This window comes from Carcharhinus amblyrhynchos, chromosome 3 (assembly GCF_965287045.1).
Source record: "Carcharhinus amblyrhynchos chromosome 3, sCarAmb.v2.hapA, whole genome shotgun sequence".
Classification (NCBI taxonomy): Eukaryota; Metazoa; Chordata; class Chondrichthyes; order Carcharhiniformes; family Carcharhinidae; genus Carcharhinus; species Carcharhinus amblyrhynchos.
In genome coordinates, this window is record NC_137326.1 from 127282036 (window position 1) to 127305396 (window position 23361).

Here is a 23361-nt window from a genome sequence, read left to right on the forward strand (position 1 = left end):
GAACACCCGACACTAATTTCCCGCTTTCAAATTGGACGGAGCTATGAAGGTCGACGCATCTATCTCCTCCGGGTAAGGCGACTTCTACCAGATTTGTTATTGTTGTGATGGTTTCTGATGTCTGCACTTCACCCTGCTGTGACGTGCAGTAGGGGTGGCGCAGTGGAAACGTGCTGGGCCCATAAGCCAGAGGTCGACGGATCAAAACCATTCTCTTAAGACGGCACAGTGGTTAGCACTGCTGCCTCACAGTGCCAGGGACCTGGGTTTGATTCCTGGCTTGGGTCACTGTCTGCGCAGAGTCTGCACATTCTTCCCATGTCTGTGTGGGTTTCCTCCAGGTGCTCTCTCTCCTCTCATAGCCCAAAAGACATGCTGGTTAAGTGCATTAGCCATGCTAAATTCTCCCTCAGTGTACCCAAACAGGCACTAATGTGAAGACTAGGCGATTTTCACAGTAACTTTATTGCAATGTTAATGTAAGTCTACTTGTGACACTAATAAAGAAACTTCAAACATGTCAAAAGACTTGTGTTTTGCAAAATAATGATAGATTGTGTGTTTGGACCAATAAAGCAGCCTGATGGGATGATAGTACGTGTGCCAATCTCTTGTTACAGGTTGGCAGGAGAACGGGTTCGGCGAAACCTACCATCTTCTTGGACTGTGGAATCCATGCCAGGGAGTGGATCTCTCCAGCATTTTGCCAGTGGTTTGTGAGAGAGGTTAGCAAAACACTCGTGGGATTTATTTACAACACTTTCCGATAGCAGTCGAGAAACATGCCCATGCAATAAACTTCTGCTTCCACAGGCCACAAGAAACTATGGATCTGATTCAACTATGACCACGCTCCTTGATAAACTGTATTTCCTGGTTGTCCCTGTTATCAATGTGGATGGCTACGCCTATACCTGGACCGAGGTAAGTGTCACAACATCTGTGGATGACCCAGAGTAATTCAGAAGACAGTCATTAGGGTTAAAAGATTGAGGGAAAATGAAGTCAATGGTGGAAAACAAAAACTCAATCTGAAAGAGTTTTGCTACAGAAGCCAGGTTACATAAGAGCCTTCGAAATAGCACCAGGAACGGTCATGTGGTCCCTCAAGAGGATCATGGTCAATCATTGACATCAACTCCACTTTCCTTCCCTATCCACATATCCCTTAATTCTCTTAGTGTCCAAAAATCATTCTACCTCAGCTTTGACCTGAACAACTCAGCATCCACTGCCTTCCAGGGTAGGTAGATTCTAAAGGTTCACTCCCTCCCTGGTGGAGAAATCTTTCCTCCCCTCAGTAGACTAGGAGCTGCCAGATGTCCTGTCTATAAATGGGCCCTAAGCCTTTATTTGAGTAAATCAATGGAACTGGAGTACAGGTGGTTTTGTTTGGTTTTGTTTGGCCTACATCTTTGCTCACACAGAATGTATCAAGGCACAGCTCCCCAGCACTACAAATGTCAGTCTTCATGCCAATTTGATTCACTCCACATGATTTCAGGAAATGGCTAAAGGCACTGGATGCTGCAAAGGCTTTGGGCCCTGATAATATTCCGGCAATAGTACTGAAGACTTGTGCTCCAGAAAGAACGCCAGAAATTCAGCAGTGAGTAACTCACCTCCTGACCCGCATGTCTACCATCTACAAGGTACAGGTCAGGAGTATAATGGAATATCCTCCACTTGGCCTCCAACAACACTCAAGAAACTCAGCACCATTCGGGATAAAGCAGTCCACTTGATTCTCATCCAACCATCACCTTAAATATTCACTCCAAACACCATCGACCTCTAGTGAATAGCAACAGTGTGCAGTGTTTACAAAATGCATGGCAACAGATCACCAAGGTTCCTCTGACAGCACCTCGAACATCTACCACTTAGAAAGACAAGGGCAGCAGATGCATGTGAATGCCATCACCTTCAAGCCACTCTGATTTGGATATATGTTGCAGTTCCTTTGCTGCTGCTGGATTAAAATCCTGGAACCCCATCCCTAACAGCACAGTAGGTATACATACACCACATGGACTGCAGCAGGTTCAAGAAGGCAGCTCACCACCATCTTCTCAAGGGGCAATTACAGACGGGCAATAAATACTGGCCTAACCTGTGAAGCCCACGTCCGGTGAAAGAATTTTTTTTTTTAAAAAGCCCTTGCAAGGGCGATACGTTCACTGCAGTTAGGCAATGATCTCATCTCTAGGAATTGGGACAGTGGACCAGTTTCTCAGACTGATCACACCGGCAGGGTTCTCTGGTCCTGCTGTAGTGAATGAAGATTTGGCTGAGCGCCAAATTCCCCATCCTCATTTGCAGTAACACCAGTGGCTGGAAAATTCCATGGTGTGGGTATGCCGGCGTTGGACTGGCGTAAACACAGTAAAAAGTCTGACAACACCAGAGCTCTGTCTGAGGCCAGAACTCTCCATTCACCTGACGAAGAGGCAGTCCCCTCGAAAGCTTGTGAGTATATCATCAAATAAATAGGTTGGACTAAAACCTGGTGTTGTCAGACTTTTTACTGGAAAATTCCAACCAGTGTGTCTTGCTTTACACAGAACAGAATCCTTAGACTTTTAGAGTCAAAGTCCCTGAACTGATTTGGTTATGAGTTGAGTCAGAGAGAATGGGAGAAGCGTGGGCTAAGTTTTGTGCAGCCAAATTAAAATTGTTTCAAGAAGAATTAAGTTGGATCTGGGCATCATTGAAGATCAGGGATAGATGGAACATTATGTAAATGATCAACATAATGTCAGAGGATGCATTAGTCCAGGTAAAACTGCTTGAGAAAAGAGTAATGGCCTATGGCACTGCTGCCTTACAGCACTAGAGACCTGGGTTTGATTCCTGGCTTGGGTCACTGGTGTTTGCAATTTTTCCCCGTATCTGCTCTAGTTTTCTCCCAAAGTCCAAAGAAGTGCAGGTTAAGTGGATTGGCCATTATAAACTGTCCCTTAGTGTCAGGGGGATTAGCAGGGTAAATATGTGGGGTTATAGCAATAGGGTCTAAGTGTCAGTGCACGCTCAATGGATTGAATGCTCCCTTTTGAACTGTAGGAATTTTTTGGATATGTCAGCCTCAGCTCAATCCACTGTCCATGCTAAAATATTACCCCAACTCTGTAAGCCCTTAACTTGTCTCTTAACGCTTGATGGGGTGCTTTATTGAATGCCTTTTTGAAATCCGGGTATACTACATTTACTGGTTCCCATTTATCTAGATTACTAGATGCTGGGCAAGACGACAGCTCAGTGACTATCACTGTTTGCTGTGCAGACATGTGGATTTGGGCCAGTGTCTGTGGGAGTTTACGCATTCTCCCCGTGCTTGCGTGGGTTTTCTCCGGGTGCTCTGGTTTCCTCCCACACCCCAAAGATGTGCTAGTAGGCTGATTGGAGGTAATATATTGTCCCTAAATTAGTTTCCCTCAATGTGGATGGCCATAAAACAATAGATAAGGGTCATGGCTGGAGTGGGGGGACTGGTGGTGTTAAAATGGTGGCGCGGGCTCGTTGGGCCGAAGGGCCTGCTTCCCTGGCTGTTTTATTCTTTGTTCTTTGTAGTACATTCTCAAAAATCTCCAATAAATGTGTAAAACAGGTCTGTATGAACATATGAAAATATGAATTAGGAAGAGGGATACGCCATTCAATCCCTTTAAACCTGCTTCACTATTTAGTAAGATCATGGCTGATCTGATTATTTCTTCAACTCTACATTCCTGCCTATTGCTGAAACCTGTTGACTCTCTTGTTAGTCCAAAATCTATCTATCTCTACCCTGCAAACATTCAATGACCATGCCTGCACTACTTTCTGGGGAAGAGTTCCAGGGACTCATAACCCTCTGAAGAGAAAGTGTCGAATTATCTCCATCTTAAATGGCTGCTGCCTTATTTTTAAACTTGTGCCCATGTTCCAGTTTCTCCCACAAGGAAGAAACATCCTTACAGCATCCACCCTGTCAAATCCCCTCGAGGTGTCGCGCGTTTCAATAAGGTCACCCCCATCCCAGGCATCAATCGAATTTTGGGCGGCACAGTGGCACAGAGGTTAGCACTGCTATCTCACAGCACCAGGGACCTGGGGGTTCAATTCTGGACTTGGGACACTGGGAGTTTGCACAGTGCCTGCAGTGGGTTTCTCCCGGGTGCCCCACTTTCCTTCCACACTCCAAAGATGCGCAGGTTAGATGATTGGCTGTTATAAATTGCCCCATTGCGGGGTAAGTGTCTGGGGTTAAAGGGAGGGGGTATGGGCATGAGAAAGATGCTCTGTTGGAGAGTCAGTATAGACTCAATGGGCCCAATGGCCTCCTTCTGCACTGTAGGGAATCTATGATTTCTCTGAATGAACCTTTTATTATTTGGCTATGTAAGGAGTTGTTCATCTGATAGGATGATAGAAGGGATCTTACACATTTATTGCTTTGCCGTGTCTGCCCACAGGATCGATTTTGGAGGAAAACACGTTCCAGGAATCGTGGCACACATTGTATAGGCACAGACCCAAACCGAAACTTTGACGCCAAATGGTGTTGTAAGTATTTCTATTTTAACAAACAACACAATGAACATTTCTATCAAATCTCTTTGAATCACGGGAGGCAATGGCCTAGTGGTATTATCGCTGGACTATTAATCCAGAAACTCCGCCAACGTGCTGGAGCCCCCGGGTTCGAATCCCGCCTCGGCAGATGGTAGGATTTGAATTCAATACAAATTATCTGGAGTTAAGAATCTACTGATGGCCGTGAAACCATTGTCGATTGTAGGAAAAATCCATCTGGTTCACTAACGTCCCTTCCTTTGGGGAAGGAAATGTACTGTCCTGACCCAGTCTGGCTTACATGTGACTCCAGAGTCACAGCAATGTGGTTGACTCTCAACTGCCCTCGGGCAACAAGGTGTGGGCAAAATGTGCAGGTTAGGTGGATTGGCCGTGCTAAATTGCTGGGGTAAATGCATAGGGTTATGGAGATAGGGCCTAAGTGGGATTGTGGTTGGTGCAGAATTGATGGGCCGAACGTCCACTGTAGAGATTCTATGATGGGCAATATTTGCTGGCCAGCCAGCGACGCCCATGTCCCACAAATGAATTTTAAAAAGTGCCTTGAAGGAGGAAACCAATGTGGAGGGGCCTCCTAAGCCTGTCCACCAGTCTGTGCCACGTAATCTTTCATAATAAACCTGCCTTCTCCTCACTTTAAGAAGTCTCACAACACCAGGTTAAAGTCCAACAGGTTTATTTGGTAGCAAAAACCATTAGCCTTCAGAGAGCTCGCTGCCCTTCATCAGGTGAGTGGGAGATGTGTTACAAACAGGGCATATAAAGACACAAACTCAATTTACAAAATAAAGGTTGGAATGCGAGTCTTTACAGGTAATCAAGTCTCAAAGGTACAGACAATGTGAGTGGAGAGAGCGTTAAGCACAGGTTAAGGAGATGTGTATTGTCTCCAGGCAGGACAGTTAGTGGGATTTTGGAAGCTCAGGCAAGTCGTGAGGGTTACAGATAGTGTGACATGAACCCAAGATCCCGGTTGAAACCGTCCTCATGTGTGTGGAACTTGGCTATCAGTCTCTGCTCAGCGACTCTGCGCTGTCGTGTGTCGTGAAGGCCGCCTTGGAGAATGCTTACCCGAAGATCAGAGGCCAAATACCCTTCTAATAATCATGGATTCTCCTCACTTCCCGTTAATACTCCTGCTTATCAAATATCTCCCCATCTCTGATTGAAGATGTAGGAATTGTCCTAACATTAGCTGCCAGTTGTTTCAAACCTTAGAGTGTGGATGTACTTCCTAATTTCACTCCTGAATGGTGTTATTTAAGGCAATGGGGAAGGTGTTGAAAGATTTAGTGCCACGACCGTGGATCAAACCAGATCCAGGTTCCTGACCTTGTTTCAGTTTCTTGGCTGCCCTATTTCGATTGGAAGCTTCCCCTCTTTGGGTCCTGTGAGTGCTAATACACGGCGCAGATGCTATATTTCAGCTTAAGTTGCAGTTACGGTCAGCTTACAAATTTACCCACATTCCAATAATTTATTTCAACTAAATTGTGTTTGTTAACACCAGAGACCACTCGCCTGACGAAGGAACAGCGTGTTCCGAAAGCTAGTGGTGTTTACTATCAAATAAACCTGTTGGACTTGATAGAGCAGACACAGCACGGTTTCATTAAAGGGAAGTCGTGTCTGACAAATTTACTGGAGTTCTATGAGGATGTGTCAAGGGCGATGGATAGAGGGGAGCCGGTGGATGTGGTCTTTCTGGATTTTCAGAAGGCATTTGACAAAGTACCTCATAAGAGGTTATTGCAGAAGGTCAGGGGACTTGGAGTTGGGGGTAGGGTGTTAGCGTGGATAGAGGATTGGTTGTCAAATAGGAGGCAGAGAGTGGGGGTCAACAGGTGCTATTCGGATTGGCGGTCGGTGACTAGTGGAGTGCCCCAGGGGTCGGTGCTGGGGCCTCAGCTTTTTACCATTTATATAGATGATCTGGAGGAGGGAACCGAGTGTAGGGTGTCGAAATTTGCGGATGACACCAAGATTGGGGGAACGGCAAATTGTGCGGAGGGTGTGGAGAGTCTGCAGAAGGATCTAGATAGGCTGGGCGAATGGGCCAGGAAATGGCAAATGGAATTTAATGTTGGCAAGTGTGAGGTGGTCCACTTTCGTAGGAAGAATGGTAGGAAGGACTATTACTTACGTGGCGAAAAACTGCAGCAGGCGACGGTGCAGAGGGACCTTGGGGTCCTTGTGCATGAGTCGCAAAAACCCAGCTTGCAGGTGCAGCAGGTGGTCAGGAAGGCAAATGGGATGCTGGCCTTCATGGCGAGGGGGATTGAATATAAAAGTAGGGAGGTCTTGCTGCAGCTGTATAGGGCATTGGTGAGGCCGCAGCTGGAGTACTGTGTGCAGTTTTGGGCGCCGCACCTGCGCAAAGATATTTTGGCCTTGGAGGGAGTGCAGAGGAGGTTTACTAGGCTGATACCAGAGTTGAGGGGGTTGAGCTATGAGGAGAGGCTGAATAAACTAGGCTTGTACTCGTTAGAGTTTAGAAGAATGAGGGGAGATCTCATTGAGATGTATAAGATGATGAATGGGATGGATAGGATAGAGGTGGAGAGACTCTTCCCGCTCAAAAAAGACAGTAGGACTAGGGGGCACAGCCTCAAGATAAAGGGGGAGCGGTTTAGAACGGAGTTGAGGAGGAACTTCTTCACTCAAAGGGTGGTGAATCTCTGGAATTCTCTGCCCGTTGAAGTGGTGGAGGCTACCTCGCTAAATATTTTTAAGATGCGGGTTGATGGGTTTTTGATAAGAGAGGGGATTAAGGGTTATGGGGAGAGGGCCGGAAAGTGGAACTGAGCCACGACAGATCAGCCATGATCTTATTGAATGGCGGGGCAGGCTCGAAGGGCCAGATGGCCTACTCCTGCTCCTATTTCTTATGTTCTTATGTTTATGACTTGAACCTGGTGTTGTGAGAATCCTTACTGTGTTTACCCCAGTCCAAACGCCAGCATCTCCACATCATCAGCACCAGAGGGAGCCAGAGAGCCATGTGCTGAGCTGGACGGGAGCGGGAGATGTCGGTTTTGTGATGTTAATGCGACGAGAAAGGGAAAGATGCAAAAGCAAAATGTCCGATTCACCACGTGTGGCCTTGATAACCTCGCTGGGATGTCCCCTGCTCTAAGGTTAGAATCCCTACTGTGCATTCGACCCATCGAGCCTGCACCGACTCTCCAACGGAGCATCTTCCTCAGGCCCAATCCCCGTAGCCCCACATATTTACCGTGTTAACCCCCCTGGCAGAGTGTTTTCCTCAGAGCAGAGAAGGCCGAGGGGGGGGGGACCTGATTGAGGTGTAAAAAACTGAGGGACACTCATTAGGTAGGTGGGAAAAATCTTTTCCCCTGAGTAGAGGGGTCAATAACTGGGGGCTAGAGATTTAACGTAAGGGGCAGGAGGTTTAGAGGGGATTTGAGGCAAAACTTCTTCACCCAGAGGGTGGTGGGAATCTGGGACTCACTGCCTGAAAGGGTGGGAGGGAAGAGAAGCCTCACAACATTGACTAAAATGTTTAGATGAGCTCTTGAAACACCAGAGCGTACAAGGCTACGGACCGAGTGCTGGGAAATGGGCTGGGAATGGGCAGCTGGTTGATGGCTGGCGCAGACACGATGGGCCGAAAGGCCTCTTTCTGTGCTATATGACTCTATGGGCGTGATATTCCAGCTCGTCACGCCGGTGGGAATCTTCTAGTCCCTCTGTCAGAGTTTCCCAGCTCGTGTTTCCCAGCAGAGTATTTTTTTTTATTCATTTGTGGGACATGGGCGTCGCTGGCTGGCCAACATTTATTGCCCATCCCTGGTTGCCCTTGAACTAAACGCCTCGCTTAGCCATTTCAGAGGGCAGCTGAGAGTCAACCACATTGCGACAGCTCCGATATCACATATATATTGACAGTGGCGGGACCAATGGATCCCACCACCAGCGAATGCTACGCCATCTCCTGCCACGGGGAGGCCAGAGAATCCCACCGCCTGGCTCTATGTCTCGACTGTGAAGCACCTTCGAATGTTTTGTTATGGTTAGAAACATAATTGAATTTCTTTATTAAAGATCATCACCATGATTCTTCTCTCTGACGCCGATAGCATCATTTGTCAAGACATTTAGTTAAAAAGGTTACTGTTTGTAAACAATAGGGCTGATTTAGGGGCTTTTAGATAAGCACATGAATGTGCAAGGAATAGAGGGATAAGGACCAAGGGATTAGTTTAATTTGGTGGCACATTCGGCATGTTTGTGGGCCGAAGGGCCTATTCCTGTGCTATATGGTTCTATGCTCTATGTTCTATTGTGAAACGTGACGGCAAAGGCCTTGGAATCAGAATCAGCAGCCAAGAGTAGCTTCCAGAAGTGTTGGGTTATGGGATTGGGGCCAGCACCAACAAAGGGCTGGCGTCAGAGAACAGTCTCCGGGGCAACACTGGCAGCTGAGAATGGGCCGTGAGCAATTCCAGCCAGTGGTTAAAAACATGCTGCAGAGTGACTCAGTGACAAGCTATTCCCCTTGAAAAGCAAGATCTGGGCTCTCCTGGGTTGATGCAAAAAATAAGACCATATGATATAGGAGCAGAGTTAGGCCATTCGGCCCATCGAGTCTACTCCGCCATTCAGTATGATTCTCATCCCCATTTTCCTGCCTCCGCCCTGTGACCCCTGATCCCCTTGTTAATCAGGAACTTCTCTACCTCTGTCTCAAAGACACTCCATTGACCCGGCCTCCACAGCCTCCTGCGGCAAAGAGTTCCATAAATTCACCACTCTCTGGCTGAAGAAGTTGCTCCTTATCTCTGAGTGGGGGAGGGGTGGGGGGGGGACGGGGGGGGCGCCATCGACAGGACCAGAAGATCCCACCAGCAGCAAGGCGAAAATCTCAGCCCTAAGGTTTAATCTGTATACTATGACAAAAAGTATTTCTGCTCACCCTGGCTATAATCTTTCCCGTCAGCAAGAATGCCAAGGATTATGTGAAAATAAAGATTCATGTTTCCACGATAACCTGACCTCCAGAAAAATCTTGCTTAAAATATTGGCTTATCTTTCTTCTCTCTATAGATGCCGAATGACCTTGGGTGCAAAAAAAATTCCAATGCTTCCTGTTTGTCTTTGGGCTATATCAGAGTTGGAATAAATTAGAACCATCACACGTCCTGCTAACTGTCACATTGTGTCCTCTAGCAATCGGTGCCTCATCGAACCCTTGTTCTGAGACATACTGTGGTCCTCGGGTAGAATCTGAGAAAGAAGTCCAGGCTGTCGCAAACTTCATCCGTCGCCACAAAGGAAGCATCAAGGCATATCTCACCATGCACTCTTACTCTCAGATGTGCCTCTTCCCTTATTCCTACACCTATGACTTAGCGCCGAATCACGCTGAGCTGGTATGTGTCTCAGCCTTTTACATGTTCACAAACCCGTGCGATGCAAAGCAGAATTTGACACTTTGATTTATATTCTCTGAGTGACATTTGGCTTCAGTGGGAGGTGGGATGTTTGGGTTCTCAGTTTGAGAGCCCAACTCCCTTCCACAATGCAGTTTCTCTGGTTTATCAGGATGATCGGAGGAGTAAAATTGCTTCCTCCCCATAGAGAAGGAGGAGAAGCCTTCGGGTGGCCTGACAGTATTATCACTAGACTAAGCCAGTACGGTGGCACAGTGCTGCCTCACAGTGCCAGGAACCCCGGTTCAATTCCTGACTTGGATCACTGTCTGTGCGGAGTCAGCACATTCTCCCCATGTCTGTGTGCATTTCCTCTGGGTGCTCCGGTTTCCTCCCACAGTCTAAAAAGCGTGCTGGTTAGGGGCATTGGCCATGCTCAATTCTCCCTCAGTGTACCCGTACAGTTGCCGGAGTGTGGCAACTAGGGGATTTTCACAGTAACTTCATTACAGTGTTAATGCATGCCTACATGTGACACAAATTAAACTTTAATCTTTTACTATTAATCTAGAAACTCCTGGGAATCTGGGTTCGAATGCCACCATGGTAGATGGTGGAATTTAAATTCAATAAAAAATCTGGAATTAAGAATCTACTGATGACCATGAAACCACTGTCAATTGTTGGAAAACCCATCTGGTTCACTAATTTAGGGAAGGAAATCTGCCATCCTTACCTGGTCTGGCCTATGTGTGACTCCAGAACCACAGCAATGTGGTTGATTTCCAACTGACTTCCAAGGGCAACGAGGGATGGGCAATAAATGCTGGCCAGCCAGCGACACCCATGTTCCATGAATGTATACAAGAAAATGCTTCATCTGGCAACAGATGCATGTTGACTTATGTGTCAGATCCATAAGAAATAGGAGCAGGAGTAGGCATTCAGCCCATCAAGCCCACTCTGCCATTTACTAAGATCACGGCAAATCTGCTTGTGACCTTCACTTCATTTTCTTGCCTGCCCACATAATCCTTGACCCACTGTGTCTCGAAAAATTGATCTAGCTCAGCTTTGAACATATTCAAAGACCCTAATCTTTTAACTCTCTGTGGAAGAGAGTTCCAAATACTAATGACCCACTTAAAGATGAAATTCATCTTTATTGCCATCTTAAATGGAGACCCCTTTATTTTTAAACTGTTCCTCGCGTTCTCGGCTGAAAACTTCTAAGAAACCTTGGTGAGATCCTGCAGTGCATCTTGATGATGATACACATAACTGTGACACACTTTGGAGGGACTGAATGTTTGCAGAAGGGGTAGCAATCAAACAGGCAACTTTGTCCTGGATGGTTAAGAACATAAGAAGTAGGAGCAGCAGTAGGCCATCTGGCCCCTCAAGCCTGTTCTGCCATTCAATAAGATCATGGCTGATCTTTTTGTGGACTCAGCTCCACTTACCCACCTGCTCACCATAACCCTTAATTCCTTTACTGTTCAAAAATTTATCTATCCTTGCCTTAAAAACATTCAATGAGGTGGCCTCAACTGCTTCACTGGACAGAGAATTCCACAGATTCACAACGCTTTGTGTGAAGAAGTTCCTCCTCAGCTCAGTCCTAAATCTGCTTCCCCTCATTTTGAAGCTATTCCCCTAGTTCTAGTTTCACCCGCCAATGGAAACAACTTCCCTGGTTCTATCTTACCTATTCCCTTCATAACCTTGCATGTTTCTATCACAACGCTTCTCATTCTTCTGAATTCCAATGAGTATAGCCCCAGTCTACTCAGTCTCTCCTCATAAGCCAACCCTCTCAACTCCAGAATCAACCTAGTGAATCTCCTCTGCCCCCCCTCCAATGCCAATATATCCTTTCTCAAGCAAGAAGACTAAAACTGTACACAGTACTCCAGGTGTGGTCTCCCCAGCACCTTATATAGCTGCAACATAATCTCACTGTTTTTAAACTCCATCCCTCAAGCAATGAAGGACAAAATTCCATTTGCCTTCTTAATTACCTGCTGCACCAGCAAACCAACTCCTTGAGATTCCTAAACAAGCACATCCAGGTCCCTCCACATAACAGCATGCTGTAATTTTTTACCATTTAAATAATAGTCCATTTTGCTGTTATTCCTACCAAAATGAATGACTTCACATTTACTGACATTGTACTCCATCTGCCATACCCTCGCCCACTCATTTAGATTGTCTAGATCCTTTTGCAGACTTTCAGCGTCATCTGCACACCTTGTTCTTCCAGCTCTCATAGTGTCATCTGCGAATTTTGACACACAACACCTGGTCCCCAACTCCAAACCATCGACATAAATCGTAAACAATTGCAGTCCCAACACTGATCTCTGAGGCACACCACTAGTCACTGATCGTTAACCAGAAAAACACCCATTTACCCCCACTCTTTGCTTTCTGATGGGTTACCAATCCTCTATCCATGCTAACACATTACCTGTAACACTCTGCACCTTTATCTTATGTTGCAGTCTTTGGTATGGCACCTTGTTAAATGCCTTCTGGAAATCCAAATACACCACATCCACAGGTTCCTCATTATCCACTGCATATATAATGTTCTCAAAGAATTCCATCAAATTAGTCAAACATGACCTGCCCTTCATGCTTCATCTTACCAACGGGACAGTTTATATCCAGATGACTCACTATTTCTTCCTTGATGATAGATTCAAGCATTTTCCCGACTGCAGAAGTTAAGCTAACCAGACTATAGTTACCTGCATTTTGTTTACCTCCTTTTTTAAACAGTGGCGTCACAAGCTTCTTGAGTATGGTTGAAGCTGCACCCATCCAGGGAAGTGGACGGTATTCTACTTCATTCACTGTTGGCTGGGCTCAATGCCGTATCTTTGAGTCAAATCAGTTATGGGTTGGTGCCATATTCCGGGATTTAAACATGGAATCCAGACTGAGATTTCAATGAGATGCTGCACTCTCAAGGTTGCCATCTTCTTGATCAGTCATTAATGTAGAGGCCTACTTTTCTGTTCAGTTACGATGTGGAGATGCTGGCACTGGACTGGAGTGGGTACAGTAAGCAGCCTCACAACACCAAGTTAAAGTCCCAACAGGTTTATTTGGTAGCATGAGCTCTTGAAGTGCTTTTCCTTCATCAGGTGTGCTCGCCTGATGAAGGAGCAGTGCACCAAAAGCTTCTGATTCCAAATAAACCTGTTGAACTTTAACCTGGTGTTGTGGGACTTCTTACTCTGTTCAATTAGATATAAGCAATCCCACTCATGATGGACTGGCCATCCAAGTTAGTACACAATGCTGTAATGTCCCACATTTATAAGTAAGAAGATCTCAACCCTGGTTGGCTCAGTGATGGTTTTTTTAATATATTCATTTGGAACTATATTTTGTTAAACTCTTAATGAAACAGACTTGGAATCTTTGTGTAGTATTTGATTATTTTTGAAATGATGAATAACCCGCATTCTCTCTTGCAGAATAACCTTGCTAAGGGAGCAATTCGCCGCCTGGCCAGTCTCTACGGAACACAATATACTTATGGTCCTGGAGCTACCACCATCTGTGAGTCTTTGGTTTCGTTCCACGTTTAGTCATCATTGTAAACAAACAAATAATTTATTAATAACGCTAATATGAAATGAATGGCTGCTGAGATTCCAAAGTCTGGAAATTCCACCTCAAAGCCTTTCTTCTCCCTTACAATCCTACACCACATCAACACACTTCTGTTCACCCCTCCTGATGCATCTTTCTTACCTTCAGTTAAACAAAGAGAACAAACACCAGAGAAAATTACAGCACAGGAACAGGCCCTTTGGTCCTCCAAGCCTGCCCCAACCATGCTGCCCAACTTAACTAAAACCCCCATCCTTCCCTGGACCATATCCCTCTATTCCCATCCGATTTATGTATTTGTCAAGATGCCCCTTAAAAGTCACTACTGTGTCCGCTTCCACTACCTCCCCCAGGAACGAGTTCCAGGAACCCACCGCCCTCTGTGTAAAAAATCTGCCTCATACATCTCCTTCAAACCTTGCCCCTCGCACCTTAAACCTGTGCCCCATAGTAATTGACTCTTCCACTCTGGAAAAAAGCTTCTGACTATCCACTCTGTCCATGCCTCTCAAAATCTTGTCAACTTCTATCAGGTCACTCCTCAATCTCTGTCGTTACAGTGAAAACAAACCAAGTTTCTCCAACCTCTCCTCATAGCTAATGCCCTCCATATCAGCCGACATCCTGGGGAATCTTTTCTGTACCCTTTTCAAAGCCTCCACATCCTTCTGATAGTGTGGTGACCAGAACTGAACACTATATTCCAAATGTGGCTTAACTAAGGTTCTATAAAGCATCAACATGACTTGCCAATTTTTAAACTCAGTGCTCCGGCTGATGAAGGCAAGCATGCTATATGCGTTCTTGACTACCTTCTCCACCTGCATTGCCATTTCCAGTGACCTATGTACCTGTACACTCAGGTCCCTTTGCTCTTCAATACTCTTAAGGGTTCTACCATTTACTGTATACTTCCTATCTGTATTAGACCTTCCAAAAGGCATTACCTCACATTTGTCCGGATTAAACTCCATCTGCCATCTCTCTGTCCAAGTATCCAAATGATCTATATCCTGCTGTGTCCTCTGATGGTCCTCATTGCCATCCGCAAATCCACCAAACTTTGTGTCATCTACAAACTTACTAAGTTACATTTTCCTCCAAATCATTTATCTATATTACAAACAGCAAAGGCTCCTGCACTGATCCCTGAGGAATACCACTTGTCACAGCCCTCCATTCAGAAACGCACCCTTCCACTGCTACCCTCTTGTGTGCCTGCAAAGCACCAGGATTTTCCAACTGTGTTTGCCCTGAAACTGGAAATTCCCGCCCGAGGTCAACGGACCTTTCCATGATCCGCTCCGTCGGAATGTGGAAATTCACCGCCTGGAGTCAGTTATTTATTTTAAATGTGCCACATTCGAACAAGTTGTTGTTACCTGGTGATGGGAAGCAGTGGCTTGGTGATATTGTCACTGGAGCAGTAATCCAGGTACCCAGGGTAACGCTCATACGTTCCTTTGAGGATTTGATGGAAGGTGCAAAATTGCCCAGTTGAAATCTCGGTGTTAATGTTGGCGTGCTGTCTTTGCACAGATCCAGCTGCTGGAGGTTCGCACGATTGGGCCTACGATCTGGGAATTAAGTATTCCTTCACCTTTGAACTGCGTGACACTGGCAGATACGGCTTCCTGTTGCCTGAATCTCAAATTAAACCGACGTGTGAAGAAACCATGCTGGCCATTAAATACGTGGCCGACTATGTCGTCAACAACTTGTATTGAAATAAATATGTATAAAGCATGTTAAAATAAAGACATTTGACAGTTCATAGTCCAGTATTCTCAACGCGGGAAGGTCAATGAGGGATAACATTCATCTGTTCAGTTACCTGTTTAGGACTACAATGGCATTCGCACCATAGCCGCACTAAATGTTAATGCTTTTAAGAATATTCAGCATTATTTTTGCATTCTATCATAGAATCATAGAAAAACTACAGCACAAACAGACCCTTCGGCCCACACGTTGCGCCGATCTTATCTCTACCTACTAGGCTTACCTATAACCCTCAATCCTATTGAGTCCCATGTACTTATCCAGAAGTCTCTTAAAAGACCCTAATGAATTTGCCTCCACCACCACCGATGGCAGCCGATTCCACTCACCCACCACCCTATGAGTGAAAAACTTACCCCTGACATCTCTTCTGTACCTACTCCCCAGCACCTTAAACCTGTGTCCTCTTGTGGCAGCCATTTCAGCCCTGGGGAAAAGCCTCTGAGAGTCCTCCTGATCAATACCTCTCATCATCTTATACACCTCTATCAGGTCACCCCTCATCCTTCATTTCTCTATGGAGAAAAGATCTCCTTAGAGAGACGAAGGATGAGAGGGGACCTGATATCCTACGTTATCCTACAATCATAGATTCAAACAGGACAAAACGAGTCCATCCAGCTCATCATATCAATGCCAGTTCTTTTAAATCCATTTTTTTTTAATTAATTCGTGGAACACGGGTGTCGCTGGCTGGCCAACATTTATTGTCCATCCTTGGTTCCCTTGTTCAGACGTCAGGAGAGAGTCAACCACATTGGTGTGGCTCTGGAGTCACACGTAGGCCAGACTGGGTAAGGATTTCCCTCCCTAAAGGATGTCGGTGAAACAGATGGGTTTTTCCGACAATCAACAATGGTTTCATGGTCCTCAGTAGATATTTAATTCCAGATATTTTTTATTGAATTCAAATTCCACCATCTACCATGGCAGGATTCGAACCTGGGTCCCCAGAATATTAGCTGAGTTTCTGGATTAATAATCTAGCGATAATACCAGTGGACCATTGATTCCCACTCCACCCTTTCCCCGTATCCCCGCAAATCTTTCCTTTTCCATCTCATTCCCTTTTTGACTGTTACAATTGAGTTTGCATCCACCACCCTTCCACGCAGTGCTATCCAGATCATAAGAATTCAGCGCAAGTGAATAAAATTCCCTCAGTTAGGCTGCCAATTATCCTAAGTTTATGTTCCATAGTTACTGATTCTGTTCCTTAAAATGAAACAGCTGTTAGATGGAAGATATTTGTTATTTGCCAAACTTTCCATCTCATGAAAGATAGCTGATCAGGTGATTGAGCCAATGGCCAGAATTTTACCCACCCCACCCGCCATGGGAATTGGAGTGAGTGAGGGGCAAACAATGGGAAGGGCTGTTGGCCTCGGGCGGTTTTGGGACGAAGCCATAAAATCCCACCCAAGGTTCCTCTTGTTCAGTCCCAAAAAATAATATCTAAAAATAGAGGTTGCAATGCAGAGGAAACAAGATGGCTGATTTTCTGATTCCCTTCATCCACCAGCACCAAATCAGCCCAATTTAGTCCCTCTACAAGCATGGTCACCAAATTTCCTCTACAGTATTTTTTGTTTTGGTGACTGTGCTTGACAAAGCAAAGAAGCAAGTTCATATTCCTTAAACAAGTGGCCAGATAACTATCCCCATGAACACGTTTATCCACTGTTATCAATGACAGCTGTTTCCAACCGAAAATATTTAGTCCCTATCAGTCATTCGCTTCTCTCTGCTCAGACATTCTGAAACACTAGTCACAACAAATGTAGAAAAGGCATGCCCTTCACATTTAATTTTGAAAGTTCTCCTTGTGTACGTGTTACCAGGTAAGTCCTGTGCTCATTGCATACACTGGCTTCCAATAATAACTTGACTTTAACATTTGCATAATTCAGTTCCCTCAAAGGTTTCATGTTCCCAACCCACCCCACGATCCCACTAATCTCCACCAACCCTACAAACCTGCCAATGCTCCTCCCACTGTGGACTCTTGCATACTTCCTAATTCATTTTCCCCAAAATTGGTGGTCGTTCCTTGAAAGTGGCGTCACTGGTAGATAGGGTGGTAAAAAAGGTATTTGGCACACTTGCCTTCATCGGTCAGAGCATTGCGTACAGGAGTTGGGATGTTATGTTAGAACTGCACAAGACGTTGGTAAGATCAGATTTGGAGCACTACGTATAATCCTGGTTGCCCCGCTATAGGAAGGAAGTTATTAAACTGCAAAGTGTGCAAAAAAGATTTACAAGGATGTTACCGAGACTAGAAATGCCTCCAAAATCAAAATGAACATAAAACTAGATTTCATGACACACTTCACTTCCAGTGATATCATGCTGTTATCCTTTAAAGGCAAATTACCACGTATGAATTTTGTGAGACCCCATCTCCAAGTCACAGCACTGAAGGAGGCCATTCAGCCCTCTCGCATGCACCACTTATTGAATGAGGAAAGTACCAAGTGCTGTACCTCCACCTTCTGCCTGTAACCCTACACATTCTTCCTTTTCAGATAACAGTCTAATCTCAATTGAAGCTACTTCCACCGCACTCTCCAGCAGCACATCCCAGATCTTAACCAATCGCTATGTGACAAAGTTCCTCCTCAAGTCACCATTGTTTCTTTTGCCATTTACCACTGATAATCATTCTGATGGTACAACGCACAATGTTCATGCCCTGCTAAGTAACTGCGTGGAGCGGCACGGTGGCACAGTGGTTAGCACTGCTGCCTCACAGCACCAGGGACCCGGGTTCAATTCCCGGCTTGGGTGACTGCCTATGTGGAGTTTGCACATTCTCCCCGTGTCTGCATGGGTTTCTTCCAGGTTCTCCGGTTTCCTCTCACAGTCTGAAGATGTGTGGGTTAGGTGGATTGGCCGTGCTAAATTGCCCCTTACTGTCAGAGGGACTAGCTAGGGTAAAGGCATGGGATTGTGGGAATAGGGCCGAGGTGGGATTGTGGTCGGTGCAGAATCGATGGGCTGAATGGCCTCCTTCTGCACTGTAGGATTCTATACATACGTATCATATGCATGACAAGGAGCAGATCCTAAACTGCTGTTAATCGCTACCACGTTGGCAGAGTTATGGTCCCGCTGATGACACACCCCCATCGCGAGTGTCCCAGCAGCAAGGGGTGCGTTCAATGGGAAACCCCAGTGACAACGGTCAGACCATATGATCCCGCTGCCAGCAAAGGACAAGTCACCTCCCACTGCCACGGAGAGGAAAGAAATCCCACCCATAGTCTTATCCTCAAATTATTGTTTCACCAATCCTTGACTGGGAAGTCGAATAGAAAATCACCACAGTGACTACAGTTTTAAAAAGACACTGTGGGAATTCCTGAGGCCATGAAATATAAAATAAAGTTTATTTATTTGTCACAAATAAGGCTTACATTAACACTGCAATGAAGTCGCTGTGAAATTCCCCTAATCCCCACAGTCTGGCGCCTGTTTGCCTCAATGCACCTAACCTGCATGTCTTTCAGACTGTGAGAGGAAACCGGAGCACCCAGGGGAAACCCATGCAGACACAGGGAGAATGTGCAAACTCCACACAGACAGTGACCCAAGCCGGGAATCAAACCTGCTGACGCTGTGAAATTGTCATGGAGAAATTGTTAAATTGTGAAATAAACAACAAGGATGACAGCTGTATAGAGCTGTACTAACAGTACAGAACATTTATGATTAACAATGAACAACATTTACAATTAACAATGAAGAAAAACATTAGTGCTACTGTGCCGCCCTGGTGCTATAAAAATACAAGTTTATTTTTCCGATGGAGTGGCACAGAGGCACAATGGTTCACACTACTCACAGTGCCAGGGACTCGGGTTCAATTCCTGCCTCAGGCAACTGTGAGAAGCTTGCAAAATTCTCCCCATGTCTGCATGGGTTTCCTTCGGGTGCTCCAGTTTCTTCCTACAATCCAAAGATGTGCAGGTTAAGTGGATTGGCCATGATAAATTGCCCCAAGGTGTCCCAAGAGACATAGATTTGATTTGATTTATTATTGTCACATTTATTAGCATACAGTGAAAATATTGTTTTTTGCACGCTGTACAGAAAAAACATACCGTTCATAGAGAAGGAAACAACAAGAGTGCAGAATGTAGTGTTACAGTCATAGCTAGGGTGGAGAGAAAGATCAACTTGATGCAAGGTAGGTCCATTCAAAAGCCTGACAGCAACAGGGAAGAAGTTGTTCTTGAGTCAGCTGGTGCGTGACCTCAGAGGTTTGTATCTTTTTTCCGAAGGAAGAGGTGGAAGAGAGAATGTCCGGGATGCGTGGGGTCCTTAATTATGCTGGATGCTTTGCTAAGGCAGAGGGAAGGGTAGACAGAGTCAACGGATGGGAGGCTGGTTTGTGTGATGGATTGGGCTACATTCAAGACCTTTTGCAGTTTCTTGTGGTCTTGGGCAGAGCAGGAGCTATACTAAGCTGTGATACAATCTGAAAGAATGCTTTCTATGATGCATTTGTAAAAGCTGATGAGAGTTGTAGCTGACATGCCCAAATTTCCTTAGTCTTTTGAGAAAGTAGAGGCATTGGTCGGCTTTCTTAACTATAGTGCCAGCACGGGGGAACCATGACAGATTGCTGATGATCTAGACACTTAAAACTTTGAAGCTTTCGACCATTTCCACTTCATCCTTATTGATGTAGACAGGGGCATGTTCTCCTTTACTCTTCTTGAAGTCGATGACAATCTCCTTCATTTTGTTGACAGTGAGGGAGAGATTATTGTCACTGCACCAGTTCACCAGATTCCCTATCTCATTCCTGTACTCTGTCTCATCATTGGATGAGATCCAACCCACTGCAGTGGTGTTATCAGCAAACTTGAAAATCGAATTGGAGGGGAATTTAGCCGCACAGTCATAGATGTATAAGGAGTATAGTAACAGGCTGAGAATGCAGTCTTGTGGGGCACCAGTGTAGAGGATGATCGTGGAAGAGGCGTTGTTGCCTATTCTTACTGATTGTGGTCTGTGGGTGAGGAAGTTCAGGAACAGTCGCAAAGGTAGGAGACGAGTCCCAGGCCACGGAGTTGGGAGATGAGTTTTGTATGAATAATGGTGTTGAAGTCAATAAATAGGAGTCTGACACAAGTATCTGTTATCCTGATGTTCTAGGGTTGAGTGCAGGGCCGGCCTTCCCAGCAATATCCACATCCAATGTGGGCCTTCCCAGCAATAAAGAACAAAGGATAACACAGCACGGGAAACAGGCCCTTCGGCCCAACGAGCCCGCGCCGCCATTTCAACATTGTGACTCCCCTCTTCCACTTGTCTGCACTTATGGCACTCCACATTGGAAACCAGATTGAGGGGGGACTAATTTAGGGACAATTTGTTACACCAATCAGCCTAAGAGCACATCTTTGGGGTGTGGGAGGAAACCGGAGCACCCAGAGAAAACCCACACAAGCACGGGGAGAATGCGCAAACTCCCACGGACACTGGCCCAAATCCATGTATCTGCACAGCAAACAGTGATAGTCACTGAGCTGTCGAGGTGCCCATCAGCTGGTCCAGTTTAAGCGTACACTAACGACGTGAAGCACTAAGCTACTCCCGAAACATCCAAGAGCAGCCCTCGCATGACCCACCGCGTGTATGCCCCTTGTTGGACAACAAGGCGGACCGAGGCACAATACCTGTGAATGAATAAATGAAAGAAACAATCTTAGCATTCTTGATGGGATACATACCAACAGCATAAGAGTTATCATTTATTAGCATATTGTTTTAGTTTGCCAAAGGCTCTCCGCTTCATCGCTGGATAATGAACTCCCCTGCCATAAATAGTCTCTTGCTGCTGATTCATCCAACTTAGTATCTTGGATCTACGCCAGTCTTCACTGTGTGCTGTTCGAACATCCTTTCCAGTCTCAAAAACTCATGTAGAGTCCAGCTCATGAGGAGATGTTATTGCACAGGTAATGGGCGTAGGGCAGGAATTCTCAGCCACGTTCGTACCGAGGCTGGAAATCCCCATCCGTGGTCAACGGACCATTGCCTGGACAGTTGCATTTTTTTGTCCTACCCACCATGATTCCTGTGGAAGGCACAATGGGGAAAATTCCACCCATTGTGCGTTCCTGTCACTGTTCAGCTTTTTAATTATGAACCTTCTGGTCAATGGAATGACCTGAATGAAGAAGCTGAAGTTGGCTGGACCTTGGACACTACCCCTGAGCTACTCCTGCCACAATGGGGTTGGCATCTAACAACCACAGCCATCTTTGTTTGTGCTAGGTATGACGCCAATTAGTATAATGTTTATTTCCCTGACTCCCAATGACTTCAATTTTATTGGGGCTCCCTTGACACCATCCTCAGTCAAAAACTGTCTCAATTTCAAGGCCAATCGCTCTCACCTCATTTATTTTTGCTTAAATCATAGAAACCCTACAGTACAGAAAGAGGCCATTCAGTCCATCGAGTCTGCACCTACCTCAATCCCATTCAGATCCTACCCCCATATCCCTACATATTTACCCACTAATCCCTCTAAGCTACGCATTTCAGGATGCTAAGGGCAATTTTTTAGCATGCCCAATCAACCCAACCCACACATCTTTGGACTGTGGAAAGAAACTGGTGCGCACGGAGGAAACAGTGCAAATGGAACGTTGGCCTTTATCGCTAGGGGGATAGAATATAAAAGCAGGGAGGTCTTGCTGTAACTGTACAGGGCACTGGTGAGACCGCAACTAGAGTACTGTGTGCAATTTTGGTCCCCTTATTTGTGTAAAGATACATTGGCCTTGGAGGGAGTACAGAGAAGGTTCACCAGGTTGATATCGGAGATGGAGGGGGTTAGATGAAGGGGAAGTACAAAGGTGGTAAGACGGAACATTCCCCTTTCCCTGAGGTTTGCTTGGACATCAGACTGAAGAGCTAAACAATTGCTACAAAAGTGAAGTGAGTCCTGGATGCATGTCCAAAGCACAAGGCTTGTTTGTCACTAATCGGCAGCAAATTAACATTCTTTTGCAAAACTTTCTGTAGTCGTGCATGATCCCTTAGAGCAAGAAGCTCCAGGCTGGTGATGCATGTGAAAATTATTTTTCCTGAGAAATATGATAATAGGCTGTTGTGGTATAGGATGTTCACTGTGTGGATTGACAAGAATGTCAGAGTTCAGATGATCAACTGCAGGGAAGTTCCATTTCAGAAACACCCATTTCAGAAAGCAATTTGCCAAAGATATGAGGAGACAAATTCTAGGCATGTCACTCTGTACTTGTGTATTTGCTGCAGATACCACGAAGGATAGAAACAGGGCTGACCTGCTCGAGTGTCTCATCCACTATAGGAGAACAATGAAGGCACTTTTGTTTCTAGGTTTTGCCGCCGTGGTTTCATTTGGAGCGCCTGGTTATAAGTATGCTGGGTAAGGAATGTCCTTGAATTCATTAAATTATTGCCCATAGCCCTAGCCATTCCTATCTCTGCAACCTCCTTCAGCTTACAACCCAGTGATATCTCTTTCAATTCTTGACTTATCGGCATTCCACATTTCCCTTGTTCATGGCCATGCCTTCTGCTGTTTCAGCCCTAAGGCAGCGCGGTGGCACAGTAATTAACACTGCTGCCTCACAGTGCCAGAGACCTGGATTCGATTCCCAGCCTTGGGTCACTGTCCGTGTGGAGGCTGCACAATCTCCCCGTGTCTGTGTGGGTTTCCTCTGGGTGCTTCAGTTTCCCTTGTGCTGGTTAGGTGCATTGACCATGCTAAATTTGCACTCAGCGTACCCCAACAGGCGCGCAGTGTGACAACTAGGGGATTTTCACAGTAACTTTGTTGCAGCGTTAATGTGAGCTGACTTGTGACATTGATAAATCAACTTTAAACCCTGAGCCTTTCAACCTCCCTCCTCTCCTAAAGATAGCATTAAAAAATACTTTTTTAATCACATTTTTGATAGCCAGTTTTAATGCA

At 45.6% G+C, this 23361-nt stretch overlaps 1 protein-coding gene across 1 annotated transcript; it reads left to right on the plus strand.

Annotated features, from left to right (window-relative positions):
* Positions 1–813: 813 nt before the first annotated feature.
* On the plus strand, positions 814–15325 carry LOC145341525 (carboxypeptidase B-like). The gene is made up of 5 exons (XM_080186504.1): positions 814–924; positions 4455–4545; positions 9766–9968; positions 13460–13544; positions 15138–15325. Exons 1-5 carry the CDS (start codon positions 844–846, stop codon positions 15323–15325), a joined length of 648 nt encoding a protein of 215 aa, XP_080042630.1. The 5' UTR covers positions 814–843.
* The last annotated feature ends 8036 nt before the right edge of the window (positions 15326–23361 follow it).

What these genes read in the sequence shown, in the direction of transcription:
- LOC145341525 (XM_080186504.1), top strand. Translation starts at nt 844, where the DNA reads ATGACCACGCTCCTTGATAAACTGTATTTCCTGGTTGTCCCTGTTATC. An exon ending in CTTTGACGCCAAATGGTGTT is followed by an intron (nt 4,546 to 9,765) that starts GTAAGTATTTCT and finishes TGTGTCCTCTAG; the next exon opens with CAATCGGTGCCTCATCGAAC. An exon ending in CGCCGAATCACGCTGAGCTG is followed by an intron (nt 9,969 to 13,459) that starts GTATGTGTCTCA and finishes TCTCTCTTGCAG; the next exon opens with AATAACCTTGCTAAGGGAGC.